Genomic DNA, 19122 nt, shown 5'->3' with positions numbered 1-19122 from the left:
ATATGCACACAGATTTTGCAGTCTATATAACACGGACATTCTGGAATAAGTAAAGGCATTTTTCTCTTGAAATGTGAATTTTAGTGGTTAGAATTTTTATGTTTTAATAACTCTATTTAATTGTCAGCTGCCACATTAAAATATTGTATGGGTGTTTTTTTTTTTTTTTTTTTCTTTCCTCCTAGGTACATCTGCACAGCAGCTAGATGCTTCATTCAACACCAATGCGGCTCTTGAGATCTTTGAGGTAGACTTTGGGGATCCTTTTCCTGACCTAAAACGAAAAGGTGTCTACCTGGCATCCAGCAGGTATGAGGTATAAATTATAGCAGCTTTTTTCCTGGTGAAAGCTTTCTGTATCAGATTAAAGGTTTTTGGATGTTTTGTAATAGTGAACAGATATCATACAATTGAAGCTATAAGTCATGAACTGTCGGGAATTTTCTTGGTTGCTGCGTAGACTCAGTCATATTAAAAATGAATTGCACCCCACAGAAACTGGTGACATTTTCAACTAATATAAAGAGTCCAACATTAGATACATTCAAACTGTGCCTGCAGATAAAGGTGATTATACTTTAAAAACATAAGGAAAATGTACTATTTTAATAATTTACCAAAAATATCAATGGCTGTAAAAGTAAGTATTCCCTTGGCTTCATAAGCTTGTATTTCCCACATTTAGCAAAAATTACTTATTGTAAGTGTTTTGCACAATTGTTCACCAGTTTTTAATTTAAACTTGAAATTTGTGATCCCTACTCCCTGTAAAATTTATTGGTTCACAACCTTGCATGAACGACCTCTTTCGTATTCCCCCCCCAACAATATTTCAGTGGGGTTCAAGGGCTTTGACTAGGCCATGCTATAACCCTCCATTGAGCCATTTCTTTGTGCATTTTGCATTTCCATTCCCAGTTTGTTATTGGTTTAATTGGAGGGCGGGTGCATTGGAGGACAGGGTCCCCTGAGGTTTCTTAAAAAAAGGGAACCTGTCGCCAAAAAAACCCTCTTAGGGGACTTTTTAACGTATGTGATGGGTGGGAAAAAAGGTTAGTTAAGTGTATTAACAACAAGAAAACTTTTTTTATTTTATTTTTTTGGTCCTTCTGTCTCTTATTCATCAGTTCACAGCACATTGTTCCGAAAGGCTCGTCCTTTGCTTTTGTTCACTGTAATATTCTTTTTTGGACAGCACACTTGCCATGCAGGTTAAATTGGTGCAGTCTTTTTGATACCTGCAGATCCAGGGTTTAAAGTGGATGTAAACCCGAAAAAAAAAAAAAAAAAATTGATGCCATAATGTAGAGAATAAGATTTCCTATCATTTGAGCCCGGTCTTGCCACACAGAGTTACTCAAGCCCTGAGCAATCGTCTTTTGTTGTTCAGTTAGAGAAATCTTGACAAAGGCTCTAAAACTTTGTCAAAACCTCCCCCTTGCTGTGAGTGACGGGTTATTTACATATCTCATGCACTAGCCTGAGACTGGCACATCCTGTGTAAAAAGTTCACAATTCACACCTCCCTCCCCTCCTCTCCTCCTCTCCTCCTCTCCTCTCCCCTCTCCCCTCCAGCTCTCCCAGGATTGGCTGCCTTTACTGTGTTTTGACTGGATGTTTATCATCATAGGATGCAGTGAACAGTGAAAAGAATATATACAGACAAGTGATTTAGGGGAGCTGTATGTAGTCAGAGCTGGGCAGAGTAGAACATCCAGTGATCTGATGATTGTTATAGAGCAGTGTGTGTGTGTGTGTGTGTGTGCGCGTCTCTGAGGTCACCTGATCACAGTTGCAACATTCCTTTCCTTCACCGGGATTTGTTATGTGGGGGAAGGGTGGATTTCTCACTTTTTATAATTACACCCAGTAAGGCTTAATGAGTTTAGGGCCAGTTCACACCAGTGTGCTGTACGAGATCGCATGTGATTCCCACCGCACTGCAGTGCAAATCACATGCGATGTCCGCGTAGTGCAATTTCAGCCATACAGATAGTATGGATGTTATTGCACCGCATTTCGACCAAACTCGCACAGGACCCTTTTTTTGTTCTGCACCAGAATCGCATGGGTGTTCACACCTATGCAATCCGATTCATGTCCTGTCAGTTCGCAATGCGATATGCGAGCTCAAATGGGGGTGTGGTTAACATTTCTGCGAGTCGGATGCGATGTGCGAACCCGCAGGGTTCCCGCATCGCACCAGTGTGAACTGAGCCTTAAAGCATACAGCCTACAAATATCACCTGACTGCTCCCACCAAGGCTGCGATTTGGGAACCCTACAAATCCACTACAGTTTCCCACATCGCATCCGACTCGCACGGCAGTTCACACTGCCATATGCAAACTGCTGGGGAGTGTCATACAATGTTAACGACACACCCATTTCAGCTTGCATATCATACTGCGAACTGACAGGATATGATTCGGATCACATAGGTGTGAACACCCATGCGATTGTGGTGCGGCCCAGAAACAGGGTCCTGTGCGAGTTTGTATGGCTGAAATCGTATTGCACAGACATCGCATGTGATCTGAACAGCAATGTGTTGCAAATCACAGGGATGTGAAGTGTACAGTGGTGGGTAGTACATGCAGGATGGTGTCAGGATAGTGGACAGTGTCCGATTATTTTTTTTATTTTACAATCTAATTTTTTTTTTTCAAAAGGTTTTTTATTTTTAAAAATTTTTACAATTACATTTTTTTAATTATTTTTTTTACAATTTATTTTTGTACTCCTCTAACAATGATGGAAGGGTGGGGTTTTATTTTTTAAATGTTTTTTCACAGTGCTTTTGGGAAAGGCGGTGGTCGGTGTCAGTGGTCGGTGGGGCAGTGGGTCGGTGTCATGTCGGTGGGGCGGCGGCCGGTGTGATTGGTTTTCGGGGTCCTGTACATGGCAAGGCTCCCAAAAATTCTCACATGTGGTATCCCCATACTCCACATAAATTCCACATATGCCCGTGGCATGTTTGAGCAATACAATATATCATTTAGTGACAACTTGGTGACAAAAAAAGTTTGTCATTTACTCGAAACTTGTGGCAAAATATTAAATATTCCATGGACTCAACATGCCTATCAGCAAATAGCTTGGGGTGCCTACTTTCCAAAAAGGGGGTCATTTGGGGAGGTTGAACTGTCCCGGCAGATTAAAATGGTGGGTGTTGCCATTTTTATTTTCACATAGTATTTGCACAGCAATTTTTCAAACGCAATTTTTTCAGAAAAAACACACTTTTTTGAATTTTAATGCACTAAAACGAACTATATTGCACAAATATTTGGTAAAATATAAAAGATGATCTTATTGCATGTACATAGATACCAAACACGACATGCTTTAAAATTGTACACAACTGTGCAGTGGCGACAAACTACATACATTTTTAAAAGCCTTTAAAATCTTTTACAGATTACCACTTTAGGTGCAATTGCTGTTTATATATGACACCAAACCACAGGGGTTCTTTTCGTTTTTATTTATTTATTTTGCTTTCTTATTTTATTTTTAAACTGTTCCTTTTCATATATATATATATATAAATATATTTATAATGTTATTATAGCATTTTTATTGTTATCTCAGGGAATGAAAATATGATAGCAATTGGTAGTCACAGGTGCTCTTTTTCTGAAAAAAATTGGGCTCTATTAGACCCTAGATCTCTCCTTTTCCCTCAAAGCATCTGACCACACCAAGATCGGTGTGATGAAATGCTTTCTCAATTTCCCAATGGCGCTGTTTATATTCCAAGTCATTAAATGCTTGTAGCTTTTGATTTCTTAGGCCATAGAGATAATTGGAACCATTCTGGTCTCTGATAAGCTTTATGGTCAGCTGGCCTAACTACTGGCTGCAATCTCAAGTTCCCTGCTGGGACAGGAAGACGGTGGAGGGGGAGACGTTCCCTCCCAATGCTTGTAAAAGCAGTCTAGAGGCTAATTAGCCACTAGGATTGCTTTTACATGAAAGCTGACCGCTGGCTGAAAAGAATAATACCAAGATGATACCTAAACCCACAGGCATCATTCTTGTATAACCACTCAAAATCCAGCAACATACCAGTACGTTGCTGGTCCTTGTTGGGCATATATGGTAATGTTTTTTTTTTTTTTTTTTTTTTTTCAGCTGTGGGCTGAACAAAAAAAAAAGAATTTTTTTTAACTGTGGTGGTGAAATCACCTCCTACAGCGCTGGAGTCGCTGATTTGCGTATTGAGAGCAAATGCTGTTGCTGTTAATATAAATCAGTGCTGCAGCTGAATGGTGTACCTGCTAAGCAAATGATGGTTAACAATGTAACAGAGTTAACATTACAGTATAACAGTTATGGCGCGTACACACGATCAGACTATCCGGCGGACTTAGTCTGGCTGACAAACCGCCGGAAAGTCCGCCGGTCTTTCCGAAAGAGTGGACCTGCCCACACACAACTGGACTTTTGGCGGGAGTCGGCCGTACTTTTGAAATGAACGGACTTGCCCACACACGGAGGAAAGTCCGTTCATTTTGAACGCGGCTCCAGGTAGCCGGGACTAGCTAAGGAAGTCAGTGTCGCCGCCTTTGGCGGCTAGATTGACACATCGCTGGCCCCGTCACCTGGTATGGACTTAAAAGCGAAGCCCTACGCCGAAAAAACGGCGTGGGGGTCCCCCCAAGGTCCATATAAGACCCTTATACGAGCACACAAACCGGCCAGTCAGGAAAGGGGGTGGGGATGAGCGAGCGCCCCCCCCTCCTGAGCCGTACCAGGCCGCGTGCCCTCAACATGGGGCGGTGCTTTGGGGAAGGGGGGCCGTGTGGCCCGCCACCTCAAAGCACCTAGTCCCCATGTTGATGGACAAGGGCCTCTTCCCGACAACCCTGGCCATTGGTTGTCGGGGTCTGTGGCCGGGGGGCTTATCGGAATCCGGGAGCCTCCGTTAATAAGGGGGCCCCCAGATACCGGCCCCCCCACCCTATGTGAATGAGTATTGGGGTACCCCTACCATTCACCTTGTGAAAAAAATGTAAATAAAACATAAAACTTTTTAAAATAATTTATTGCACAGCTCCGGGGGTCTTCTTCCGTCTTGGGGGGTCTTCTCGCCGACTCCTCCACTATCTTCTGCTCTTTTGCTAGCTCTTTTACTAGCAGAGTAACCCGGTCTTCTTCCGACTTTGGGGGTCTTGTCCCCCTCTTCAGGGGTCTTGTCCCCCTCTTCGGTTCTTCTTGCTGGGCCTCTGCTTTCTTCCTATAGCTCTTTTACTAGTGGCGGCCCGGTCCTCTTTCGCGGCTGCCTCTTTTTCCGACTTCGGGGATCTTGTCCCCCTCTTTGGTTCTTCTTGCTGGGCCTCCGCTTCTTCTTCCAGCTTTCTTACTAGCGGTGGCCCGGTCTTCTGTCCACACGGGCCCCCCCTTCCCCAAAGCACCCCCCCCCATGTTGAGGGCATGCGGCCCGGTACAGCGTAGGGCTTCTCCTTTTAAGTCCATACCAGGTGACGGGTCCAGCGACGTGTCAGTCTCGCCTGCCGGAGCCGTCACACGGGCGGATTGTCTGACAGACTCTGGTCCGCCAGATAGTCTGATCGTGTGTACGCGGCATTAGACATTCCATACCTGTAAAGCAAATACCATAAAACATATTCAAAATAAAACATTACAGTTCTAAAATACAGTAACAATAAAGAGAGAGAGAACAAAGAGAATAATAGATATAGAACAATAGAGAGCGGACAATAGAGAGAGAAGAAAAATAAAACCAGAACTATTTTTGGCTTTTTTTTGTTTGTTTTTTTGTTTTTTTTGCACTTTATATACTTTTATAACTGTAAATGTTCCAGATTAGGGTCCCTCAAAATGTCGTCATGGTCATCTCATTTTTCAAGACCTTGTTTAAGTGTGCCCTAGGACTGTGCAATTCTGTACCCTACGCTAATACTACACTAGTGTGTGGTAGCGTTTGAAACAGTCACTGATGCAGAGACCAGGTTGGTCAGGACAGGAGGGACAATAAAAGCAGGTGTTACGTCTAAATCTGCAGAAACTACATCTTCTTTGGGTAGGGGTACCAGGGAGGACATACAGAAAATGCCTCTCATGCAGTTGGCTCACTGTATTTGCATTGGGAAGGTCGGCCACAGCACTGTCTGGAAACAGAAGGGCTGTGATGATCTCTTCATGGAATGTAAGGAAGGATCCAGTTCATCCTGAAGCTTTGTATAGCACATACGTATTCAGCAGAGCCAATTGGAATAAATATGCAGACACTTTTTTTTTATACCAGCATCTGGCCTTGCGGGCAATTAGGTACAGCGCCAACAACTGGTTGTTGAGGTCCACCCCTCCCATATTAAGGTTGTATTCGTGGACACGGGTTTCTCCACAACACCAGTTGCAGTCGTATCTGCGTAAAAGGACAGAACAAAAACATTCCATGAATCCCTCCACTTGACTGCTAACAAATTATTAAATTACAAGCAGGCTCTCTTCCCAACGTCTAAATCGGGATTTTATAAGCCATTGGGGGAAGCCCCAGCGATTAGATCGCATGGTGCCACATTCCACAACCAAAAAGGTGACTTAAAAAGTGGCGTGCTTGTGTAATAATTGTCCACATACAAGTGATACCCCTTTCCGAATAAGGGTGACACCAAGTCCCACACAATCTAAACAAGGCTGAAAACTGTTGGTTGAAATGGTTTACGAGGGGCCAAATTTTGTGGAACCGATCGTATCCAGGGTCACTCCGAGGACGTCATTGAGATGCATGAACCACAAGATCTGCTCGTATCGTGTCCTGGTCATGGAGGCAGGAAACACGGCCGCATGGTGAATTTTTTTTTTTTTTTTTTTTTTTTTAACTAGGCCCATGAGTGGGGATAGGCCCAGGAAGGTCTTAAATTCGGAAACCCTAATAGGTGTCCAATCTCTGGCAAGGGCCAACTGGGGATAAGCGGCGATGAATTGACCAGTATACAAATTGCTTTGGTCCACAACAGATCTTTAGCGATCTTCAGTGAAAAGCAGCTAATAAAGATCAAGTGACATAAAATCAACTGTTTCCACCTAAATTCCGGGTTGGCCAGTGAATGGGGGATGTACAGGTGTTGAAGTGGTGCAAATGCAGCATTAAGGGCACAACGGGCCTATCTTTGTCTTCTTGGCTGCTGCAGGACACTAGTTGTGCTAGCCACCTCACCAGCTTGAACTGCACTTAAGGGACTCGCCACTTCACCGAGTGTTACTGCAGTGCTGGATGTGCGACCAGGATGTACTTGGCCACTGGTGCTTGCCAGTTCACCAGAAGGATGAGTGACACTAGTACTGGCTCTTTGCTCCATATGAGAGCCCTGCGGTTCTTGCACCTCAACAACAGAAGAACAGGTTCGGGTACTCCTGACCTTGGCAGGGACCACTACTCCATTATCAGAGCTGTCTGCCAGGGTGCCGCTGCTGTCTACTGGTTTTTATTCTGAGCCAGAATCGGACAGATGGGTGAGTTCCTCTTCACTCTCATCTGTCACACTCTTCACTACTGTACCTTCGATTGGACATTTTGGCCTCTAAATTTACTGGTACACTAGTGAGACTCACAAACACTACCAAAAAAACTGTTAGCATTTTGCATAGATCAGGCCTGACTCTGCGAATGCTGCAGTTATGTGTTTTTAGTGTTTTCTAAGTGACAGTGATCGATTGATACTGCACTTGGGTGAGCTGGGCGGAGGGACTAAACGCAGGTGCTAGCAGGTATCTGGGCTGATCCTGCTAATGCTGATGATCAGTTCTGAAGCAAATCCAATCATTGTGGCTGCCTAGGGGGCGCGCGTGCCCGACGTAAGATAACATCGCTTCACCCAGCCGAGCCAACCTGCCGCAGTAAAACTGAGGCGGCTGGTCCGGAACTGGTTAAACTTCCTGGCCAGAAGCAAAGAAGTCTATACATCCTTTTTTGTGAGGTTCTTGATTTGGCATGTTGACCACACACATTAATAGCAAAAAGAACAGACCCTAGAGAGACAGGTTCCTTAAGAGTCTAAACAATGGCATCCTGTCTGGAACACCTGATTCTATTTTTTTTGAGATGATGGAAAATATAGGGGTGTACTTGCGTTTTCCACATGACAAATCTACATGTTCATTAAAGTGTTTTTTTTTTTTTGTTTGTTTAAATAACAAATATGTCACAATTACCTGCTCTGTGCAGTGATTTAGCACAGAGCAGCTCCGATCCTCTCTCTTCTCGGGTCCCCCACCTGTGCTCCTGGCTCCATCCTCCTGCCACAGTAAACGGCTTGTTATGGGGCACATGCGCAGGCTCGCTCCCAAGCCACTGCTCTGCATGTCCATTCAGACATGAAGCCCCCACTCAGCCACACCCCCAATCACTGGCTGTGATTGACAGCCGAAGCCAATGGCTGTCTCAGCCAATAAAGAGGGGGCGTCCCCAGTGAGCCAAGACTCTTGTGCACATCACTGGGTTATCGTGATGCTCTGGTGAGTATTGGGAAGGCTGAGTGGGGAGGAGGGGGCTGCTGCAAACAGATTTGTATGCATGAAGGTAAAAAACTTAATTTAGACTATGTGAATGGTACACTCTCTCTATTTTATGTGGTATTTGTTCAAATAGATTGCCTTTATCTGAGGGCATTGTTTGAATAAAGATGTAATGTTTGCTGGTTCAAATATGTTGCGAGAGTCAACATTTTTCATGGGTTGTACTTCTGACTTTCGTGTTCATTGGCCACTTTTAGAGTACAATGAATGTGCCATATTGGTGCTTTGGTGAAATACCCAGGGTCTAAACAATTCTGTAATACCTCACTTTTGAGACAAAGGAACTCTGGATGCAGGTTCCTTAGTCCCTTTCTCTGCAGCCTCAGCTCCACTGCAGAGGATTGAACAGGAAGTGCTCTGTATAGTGCATTCATAAACTGAAGACTAGTAAACACAGTAAATATAATCTCCACCCTGAACCCGATCCTCCTGTGTCCTGCAGAAGCCAGAAGCACTGTGGAGCGGGGGGGGGGGGGGGGGGAGCCGCACCCAGGGGGATCTGTTTTAGGGATAAGGCAGTTTGGCTGGCCCTCCTGCTCGTCGGGTGCCCAGGACCCCCCTTCTGAGGAAATTGGGCCAAAGTCCTATACAGCAGGGACAGCTGTATTGCCTGGTGGCCCTGTGACTACTTTAAACGGTCATTGCTGTTCAAGTTTGTGAACCCTGATAATAAAGTCTTGTTGGGCCTCTGTTGTTGACAATACCTCTAACTGTATTCTAGACCTTTACAGCCAATAAAAGGGTAATTTGTAGGGATGCACCGAATGGGTTTTTTGGTGCCGAAACCGATACCGAAAATGAAAAATAAACTAGGCCGAAAACCGATCCCGAAACAGCACCAATACCGAAAATGACTGTTTTTAAAAAATATTTTTATACAGGAGGTGGTCAGAGACTGGGGACATGGTACAGGAGGTGGTCAGAGACTGGGGACATGGTACAGGAGGTGGTCAGAGACTGGGGACATGGTACAGGAGGTGGTCAGAGACTGGGGACATGGTACAGGAGGTGGTCAGAGACTGGGGACATGGTACAGGAGGTGGTCAGAGACTGGGGACATGGTACAGGAGGTGGTCAGACACTGGGGACATGGTACAGGAGGTGGTCAGAGACTGGCGACATGGTACAGGAGGTGGTCAGAGACTGGCGACATGGTACAGGAGGTGGTCAGAGACTGGCGACATGGTACAGGAGGTGGTCAGAGACTGGCGACATGGTACAGGAGGTGGTCAGAGACTGGCGACATGGTACAGGAGGTGGTCAGAGACTGGCGACATGGTACAGGAGGTGGTCAGAGACTGGCGACATGGTACAGGAGGTGGTCAGAGACTGGCGACATGGTACAGGAGGTGGTCAGAGACTGGCGACATGATAAAAGATAAGTGCAGCCAGTGTTGCCCCCAGTGATGCAGCCAGTGTTGCCCCCAGTGTTGCCCCCAGTGTTGCCGCCAGTGTTGCCCCCAGTGTTGCCGCCAGCGATGCCCCCAGCGATGCAGCCAGCGTTTTCCCCCAGTGATGCAGTCAGCGATGCCCCTGTGCAGTGAAGAGAGCTGTCTGGTTGAATAGAGCGCCGAGAACATCACAGCTTTAATTTCAATAGCTGTGTGTTCCCCGTCGTGCGCCGTCACACACAGCCCCTCCCCCTTGTCCAGGCACTTTGATAGACAGATCACCCGTCCAATCTGGACAGGTGATCTGTCTATCAAAGTTCCCCAGATAAGGGGGAGGGGCTGTGTGTGACGGCGCGCGACAGGGAACACAAAGCTATTGAAATTAAAGCTGTGATGTTCTGGGCGCTCTATTCAACCAGACGGCGGCGGCTCTCCTGCGCTATTCGCCCCCCATCATGGGCGGCACCATGGGTGGGGCGGGGGCGGTGTTCCGCCCCCAGGCCCCGCCCCATTTCGGCTCAATTATCGGCCATTTTTTCCTTTTGGCAAATTGCCGAAAAGGGCATTTTCGGCCGATATGTTTCGGCGGCCGAAATTTCGGTGCATCCCTAGTAATTTGTATAATTTTTGGATGCAAAACTGCTTCAGCCCACTTATTTAAGATGCCTTTGTTTAAAGTTTTGTTTCAGCTCACCTCGCAGTACCTCAGCCAGATAGAGATCCAGGGCTCGCCCAAGACATTGTACTGCCTGGGTCCAAGGTTGAAATGCTGCACACCCCCACCCACCCTGGCCCCAAGAAAAAAAAAAAATTCGAAATGAGGAGATTGTCTCCTCCAGTCCCTCCCACTGCAGGCCTCACGAGTCAACTGACCTCTAGGATCCGTCCCCCTGCCATTCCATGAACTAACTGGGCGGCCGTGGGCTCCAGGGACAGCCCCGCTGCTGCAGCTGCTTTGTGCCCCACCTACAGCCTGGAAACCCTGCTCACTTATCTGCCTGCCTGGACAAGGGGAGACACACCAAGCTTCTCACATTTGGAAGTTCCCTTTCCTTCTGCTGTCCCCAACCCTCACAGCCAGCCAATGAGTGGCACAGTGCCCCCTGACTAATGTGTATGAATAGCGGCGCCCCTGCACAAAAATGCTGGGAAAAAATGTGAGTCAATTTGCTGCCCTCTTGAACTGCCACCTGTTACCACTGAACCCACCGGGACCCATGGTAGGTCCCTGTAGAAATCAGTACTCTGACTTTGCCATCCTTGCATGGAATTTGTTGGCCCACACAGATGTTAATATATTCCATAGTTTTGTATCATTGTTATGTTGCATGACCCAATTTCTATGAGTTTTACAACACACACACACACATTCTGCCAATTTGAATTAGAATTTCCTAACAAAACTTGGAACTCTCGAGTGATTGCAAGCTGTCCAGACTTTGAATTACTCCACAAATTTAATTTCTTCCATCATTCTTCCTGGTTGAGATGTGATTTGGTGCTATGTACAGTTTTGGTTTTCTAAACGGGGCTATGTGCAATCATTAAAATGTTTGTTTAAAGACCCTGTAGTTCAGGGATCTGCAATTAGCGGACTTCCAGCTGTTGCAAAACTACAAGTCCCATCATGCCTCTGCCTCTGGGTGTCATGTTTTTGACTGTCAGTCTTGCTATGCCTCATGGGAATTGTAGTTCTGCAACAGCTGGAGGTCTGCTAATTGCATATCCCTGCTGTAGTGTATTGAAGTTACATAACATAATCACAAAAATATAACAAACATAAAAAGAAGTAGTACCTTCAAGTTTTAAAAATTCAAAACCAAACTAAATATGGGTTTCTCCTTCGCCTTTTCTTTTTGTCAGCTGTCATTAAGCAATGTTTTATTAATGTATTATTTAATCTGAGGTTACCAACCACCTAGTATTAACATTTATTATATAATTCAGTTTGAAGACACACCCCATTAGTCATTTTAATGTAGCTTTGTGCTTGTAAAATTTATTTTTTCTTTGATTTCAGACTCCTATCATTTATATGTTTCAGGTTTCATAAAATAGTCTGGGGCAATTTTGAAGGGGGCTCATCTGGCTCTTGTGGAGTTATTGTAGGCGGAGGAGACAATGGAGAGATAACTCTATATAGCGCTTCACAGATTTTGGCACCTGGAAAAGAACCAATCATTGGAAAGAGCGGCAAGCATACGGGTCCTGTTCGTGCACTGGACCTAAATCCATTTCAGGTATTACTGTTGATAGCTTTGTTACAACACAAATCTATTAATGTTTAACGTACATTTAACTGCTCTCCCTTTTTCATCTTGTTACGATCTTAAGGCTAAACGCCAATTTAAAAAATAAACTTTTTCCATGTATTTTATATAAAAAGGCAATTTTTTTATGTTGTTCACGTATTAAAAAAATTCTGCCATTGGCCAGGTCCAATACCTGGCTGATGCCGCTGGAAATCACTGAAATACAGTAGATACCACTACTTAAATGATCTCCAGTTGCTTCCGGTTCCCGTGCTGAGCAGCCAGCCTGATGCATTTTGAATACAGGAGGTTGGTCTTTACCACAGGTGCCATTCAGAGAATGTTTTACATTTTCTAAATAAATGCAAGGCATTCTTTGGTTTGACAACGTGGGGAGCATGTCGTCACCGCCCTGCCTCTTAACCTTGTTCAATCGGCGAATGCATTGCATTCATTCAGAGAAGGCAAGGCTTGTGCCAGCCCGCCGACTTCCTGTATCCATAATGCAGGAGAGCAGCTGCTTGGCACAGGAATGCAGAAGCAAAGTGGAGATCACTGGAGTCTGCTTCAATGATTTCCAGCATCATTGGCCAAGTATGGGGTATATACACAATTGCATACAAGTATTGCTGCACGTTGTATTCAACTCCAGTGTGTAGTAAATGGAAGGCAAGCTTCAGCTCAGATCCCCAACCATTGGTCCATGCCCCTCTAACATGCTTCACCAACATTGGGCTTAATCTGTGGGCTTGGAGAAGCACCAATCTGTTATGGTGTATATACAGCAATCATCTGATGAAAATCATCCAAATACTTAAGATAACCTTTGCTGAGTATTTTAAAGCAAATTCAGATAGGAAATCTTTCATTTTCCTTGTATTGAAAGGATAACCAAACTTGAGAACAATATGTAATAAATTGCAGCTGATCAATCTATGGGGGGGGGGGGGGGGGAGTGTTATCTGCATTAGTTTGATGACCACCATGGCTGCCTCCATAAATAGTGTGTTATCTCTGATTTGCTAGATGGGGGAAAAAAATGAAAAGATGAAAACTAATGCCACCGCACCCAAGGACTATAAATCTGTACTATATATTATTTTTTTGCTTTTAGGTTTTCATATGCTTTTAAGTGCTTGAAGTGGTTTCTATTACTAATGCGGAAATTGATCCTTTGTTTATTACATTTTATTAGATAATTGTCTGGGCATTATTTAGTTCCATATATTTCATATCATTTTAACTGTACCAAGAGAGAATAGTTTATACTATTTAGCTATAATAAATATAAATCACTATTTATCCCAATGAAAGCAGTTCTGCTCATTTTTGTAACTATCCTTATATTTATCTTTTGCAGAGTAATCTCTTGGCTTCTGGTGCCAATGATTCTGAGGTTTTCATATGGGACCTCAACAATTTCAGTGTGCCAATGATGCCAGGAACAAAATCCCAGGTAAACAGCTGATGAGATGAGCATATAGGTGACAGTATCTCAATTAAGTAAAGAGAATATAGGTTATCCCAGGTAAGCAGCTAATAAAATAAGATTATTATGGTGGACAAAAATCCTATGTAAACAGAGACCTAAATGACCGAATAGAGAAGCTTGGAAAGATATTTTATAGAGCACAGATTCTCAACAAGTGGTACAAGTACCCTGCTCAGTAAATTCATCTACAAGCATTATGTTTTAGAGCATGACAAATTGTTTACTGTAAAAAAAAAAAGGAACAGAAAAGGGGATGAGTTAAGACATGTATACACTATTAAAGTATAGCTAAAGGCAAAGCTTTTTTAGTAGTTTTGAAAAGCGTGTAGAGGGATTATGACTCTTGGCAGTTTGTATTGCTGTTTGTGCCTCCGTTAAGGAGAGTCACCCTCTCTATTTGTCCTGTTTATCGTTTTCATTGCAAGTGAAAGTAAAAGAAAATCCCACATTTTTGGGAAATCTTCCAATGAGGACATTGGTTCTGGTGACTTGGGGGTCCCCAAGGAATTCCCTTAATTGTACAGAGATGTCCATTCTCTTCCTGTTTGGCTATGGGACAGGTGGCAAAAAAAACATTTGACAGGGATTCCTTCCTTTTTTTTTTTTTTTTTTTTTTTTCCCCCATGTATATTTCTATCTAAAATGGGGGAGGGGGGGAAAGTTTTACCAATACTTCTTTTGGTTAAGGGGTACATTCTTTAGTGATGAGGAGCACTGTTATAGAGTGTAAAGGATTACACTTGCCCACAAATAAAGGAATAACAACGGGCTGCACACAAATTACCGAGTTAAAATCAACTTTATTGCGTTCAACAAACATGCTGCAATAATCCCATCCTAAACCAATTCTTCACCCTGTTTGAAAAAAAATTAGGTCCTCAACTACAAATTCTGTAGCTGCTGACTTTAAGTAAGAGGACACACTCCTCTGTCCAGGGGTCCAGCGCTGTCCTTACCCGAACTGGTTCTTTACCAGTCTTCGGGTCCCAACGCTGACTTGTTTACTGTGGGCAGCCGTCAGTTATTTCTTGCAGCTTCACACCCAGCTGCCTTCTGTGCATATGCGAGACGCGCATTTTGTATATGGTTCTGTAGCCCTCTTAGACCTGTGATGTGTCATCAGGGTGGTTGGGGGGAGGGGGGGTGTGGACATGGGGGAATGCCAAAAATAGAAAGGTGGGGGTGAATAAAGCGGAACTTCCCCTGTTCTTCTATACACTGTTGCATAGAAGTACCAGATAAGTTAAACATGTTGCTGAATAATAAATGCTATCTAAGAAACGCCACAATTATGTAAAACTTCTTAGACTTTTAGTTTTTAATTTTATTTTAAAGGTCGATAATTTTTTAACCCCCCTCTTATACATGCCCAAGGAGGCCTGTGTTCACTGTGTTATTAAGTGTTTGACAGATAATTTCTTAGACAAGCCCTGCCCACTATTCTGTTATGAAGACACCTCCCCTCAGTAGAGGTTTTCGATCAGCAGAGATCAGCAGAGATCGACATCCTCATTGGTTGGGGTTTAACTTTGGCAGTGAGGTCTAAAGATCAACATCAAAAATGGAATAAGTCAAGCTTCTAGTAAGAGAGTGTGCCCAGTGCTCTTGGGAACACGATGATTTTAGGCTACTAACACTTGTAGCATACTGCTTGTGGGGCTTGCTCTCTTAGAGCCGTTTCACACAGGGGCAACACGACTTCCAACGCGACTTTTGGAGGCAACTTGGACACGACAGTGCCCCCCCCCCCTCCTGGACCATACCAGGCCGCGTGCCCGCAACATGAGGGGGGGGGGGTTGGTGCTTTGAGCATGCCCTGGGACTGTGACATCGTAAAGGGGGGGGGTCGCCGTGTGACATCATCCGGTGACCACGGCCCATACCTATATAAGTCACCGCACACGTCGCACAAGCCAGTACAGCGGAAGACCGCACCGGGTCAACATCGAAAGTAGAGAGAAGGACAGAAGGCGGAGGAGGCCGGGCTCCTCCGCTAGTAAAAGAACTGCAAGAAGACGGCGGAGGAGCCCGGGAGAAGACGCCGTAGTGCGGGAGAAGAAGCTGGACACTGGGAGAAGAGGCCCAACAGAGCGGAGAAGTCGTCAGAAGACCCCCCCACCGACATCAGAAGAAGACCCCCAGAGCTGCTTAATAAAGGACATTTAAAACTTGTGTTGTGTTTTTTTTTTACATTTTTTTTCCCCAGGTGAATGGGTAGGGGTACCCCTTACTCATTCACATAGGGTGGGGGGCCGGGATCTGGGTGCCCCCTTATTAAAGGGGGCTCCCGGATTCCGATAAGCCCGCAGACCCCAACAACCAACGGCCAGGGTTGTCGGGAAGAGGCCCTTGTCCTCATCAACATGGGGACAAGGTGCTTTGGGGTGGGGGGGGCTGCAGGGCGCCCCCCTTCCCCAAAGCACCAACCCCCCCATGTTGAGGGCACGCGGCCTGGTACAGCTCAGGAGGGGGTGGGGCGCTCGCTCGTCCCCACCCCCTTCCTGGCTGGCCACGCTTCGTGCTCGGATAAGGGTCTGGTATGGATCTGGGGGGACCCCCATGCCTTTTTTTTCGGCGTAGGGGGTTCCCCTTAAAATCCACACCAGACCCCATGGGCCTGGTATGCTCCCGGAGGGGGAACCCACACCAAATTTTTAAAATAAATTTGGCATGGAGTTCCCTCTCAAGAGCTGATAATTCTGCGAGAGTCGCCTCAATATAGACGGAGATCCGACTTGAAGGCGACTTCCATTGAAATCGATGGGTACCAGTCGCCTACAATTCGGATACAAGTAGTACATGAACCTTTTCTGAAGTCGGAGCGACTTCACTAGTGTGCATTAAGACGGCTCTCATTCACTTACTTTGATTTTTAAATGTTGCGTGACTTGAGGTGACTTGAGGTGACTAGGGGCGACCTGAAGTCTAATCTGAGTTGCCCCTGTGTGAACCGGCTCTTAAGCAGGTGTCTTTAACCACTTGAGATCCGCGCTATAGCCAAATGACGGCTACAGCACGGATCTCCTTTTCCGAGACGACGTCAATAGACGTAGTCCCGTGCACAAGACTCGCCTGATCACTGATCCGTGCAAGGGGTCGATCCCGACCCCTTATCACGTGATCAGCTGTCAGCCAATGACAGCTGATCATGTGATATAACGGAGCCGGTAATCGGCTATTATTCCTCCTCGCGCTGTCAGCGCGAGGAGAAAAAAAAAAGCCGATCACCGGCGGCCGTGAACAGGACATCAGTCCCGATCATGGCCAGCCTTGCCAGTGCCACCCAGCAGTGCCCACAGTGCCACCCAGCAGTGCCCACAATCTGCCTCAACAAAGGTGCTGCACCCCAGTGCCACATATCCGTGCCCATCAGTGTCATCTACCAGTGCCCAGCAGTGCCACCTATCAGTGCCCATCAGTGGTACCTATCGGTGCCCATCCGTGCCACCCATCTGTGCCACCCATCCATGCCACCTTATCTGTGCCCATCTTTGCCCATCAGTGCCACCTTATCTGTGCCCATCGGTGCCGCCTTATCTGTGCCTATTAGTGCCGCCTTAACTATGCCTATCAGTGCCCACCAGTGCAGCCTATCAGTGCCGCCTCATCAGCGCACTTCAATGAAGGAGAAAAATGACCCGTTTGCAAAATTTTAGAACAAACTATTAAACATGATTTTTTATTTTATTTTTTATTTGCATATTTTTTTGTTTGTTTGCAAAAAATAAAACTCCGAGCTGTAATTAAATACCACCAAAAGAAAGCTCTATTTGTGGGAAAAAAATGATAAAAATTTAATTTGGGTACAGTGTTGTATGCCCGCGCAATTGTCATTCAAAGTGCATCAGCGCTGAAAGCTGAAAATTGGTCTGGAACTGAGGGGGGTTTAAGTGCCCAGTAAGCAAGTGGTTAAAGATGAATTAAACCTGTCAACTTTATATTACGTCAGAAGGTCCACTAAATGTATTTTTAATCTGAGTTTTGTTTAAATAAAATGCTTCAGATTTAGCAGGTTTTTAACCTATGTATAGGCTTGTGTCAGATGATTCAGTGTTGCTATTAATAACTGAAAGCTGAGGGCAAGGTCTTTCACCTTTTTAATTAGTTTGTTTAGGCCAAGCGGGCCCAAACTAACTATTTTCTTCACTAACGTGTGCTTACTGGGCACGCTGCATAAACTGTATGTAGCCTCAGCTACATACAGTATACAGCACTGTGTCCTGGGTGTGAGACGAGACCTTCCTGTCTCGGAACAAAATGGTGATGGGCTGAGGAGTGCTCAGCCATTCATAGGCAGCGTTGTACGCTAGCAAAAATACAAAGCTTCCTCTGATTAGCGTGGAAAGGTGTGTTGTTGAAGTCAGTCTCTGATTTGGCCAATCAGAGGAAGCTTTGTATTGATAGAATACAAAGCTGCCTATGAATGGCTGAGCACCGCTCAGCCTGATGCCATTTTATTCCAGGTGTGAAGCAGGTCTCGTCTCGCAGCTGAACACAGTTGAGGCTACAGTTTGTATAGCGTGCTCAGTGGGCGCACGTGTTGGTGAAGGAATTTGTTTACTTGGGGAGCTTGGCCCAAACAAACGATTTAAAGTAAAAGCAAACCTGGACATCAGGTTTAAATTATCTTTCAGACCACAATCAGGCAACTTCCATAGGTACCTGCATTATTAGTGTTAGTTTAGGCCAAGGTTGGTTTTGTTTTGGTCCGCAGCGTTTTTATGCAGAGTGGGGTGATCTTTTGTTCCAGCATTGACAGCATTCTTCATATTGGAGCATTGTCTTTGTATCCTGGATGGCAGAATGCATGTGGGGTAGCTTATTTGTGTTACAACAGATATAGTGAATAATGTATTTCCATATACTTTCAGCCTGTTGAAGATATTAGTGCTGTATCTTGGAATCAACAAGTTCAGCACATCTTATCCTCTTCTCATCCCAGTGGTAAAGCCGTGGTGTGGGATCTCCGCAAGAACGAGCCTGTAATTAAAATCAGCGACCACAGTAACAGAGTGAGTACATGATGTACCCAATTTCAGTGATAGCTGTAGCCCATAAACAAGTGCAGTTTTAAAGAGTTTAAACCATGATTGGAGGCATTGTTCCTAGAGATATAATATATATGGGCTTTGCAGTCATACTGCTAAAGTCGACTATACATGGATCAAAATTCGACCAGTTCAGCAGGGTCTGGCCGGATTTTGATTCATGTATGGGTAGGCTGATTATACCAGAGTCGATTCATGGATTAACTTGGGTACAAACCAGCCTGTTGGATTTTTGCATGCGATTACTGCTGGTGGCAATAGCTGCTCCAGTAATCGTTGTGTTCTGCAAGCTGGGAGGGGTGATATGTTGATGGGGGAACTGAGGGGTTATTTTTTTTCCATTGGTGGAAGGAAAGAAAATCGAATCATCTATGGGCTGGACATGACACAAT

At 45.0% G+C, this 19122-nt stretch overlaps 1 protein-coding gene across 6 annotated transcripts in view; it reads left to right on the top strand.

The window, feature by feature from the left end:
* Nucleotides 1–19122, top strand: part of SEC31B (SEC31 homolog B, COPII component) — a 360793-nt gene that overhangs the window by 82710 nt on the left and 258961 nt on the right. For all 6 annotated transcript variants that reach the window (XM_077454443.1, XM_077454445.1, XM_077454444.1 and 3 more), the window contains 4 exons: nt 186–309; nt 11983–12178; nt 13551–13646; nt 18554–18694. In XM_077454443.1, the coding sequence (XP_077310569.1) occupies nt 186–309; nt 11983–12178; nt 13551–13646; nt 18554–18694 (557 nt within the window). The remainder of the gene's footprint in view (nt 1–185; nt 310–11982; nt 12179–13550; nt 13647–18553; nt 18695–19122) is intronic.

This window comes from Lithobates pipiens, unplaced genomic scaffold, assembly GCF_037356315.1.
Source record: "Lithobates pipiens isolate NorthernLeopardFrog02 unplaced genomic scaffold, aLitPip1_a1.2 Scaffold_25, whole genome shotgun sequence".
Classification (NCBI taxonomy): Eukaryota; Metazoa; Chordata; class Amphibia; order Anura; family Ranidae; genus Lithobates; species Lithobates pipiens.
This window is presented reverse-complemented; position numbering and strand designations above follow the sequence as displayed.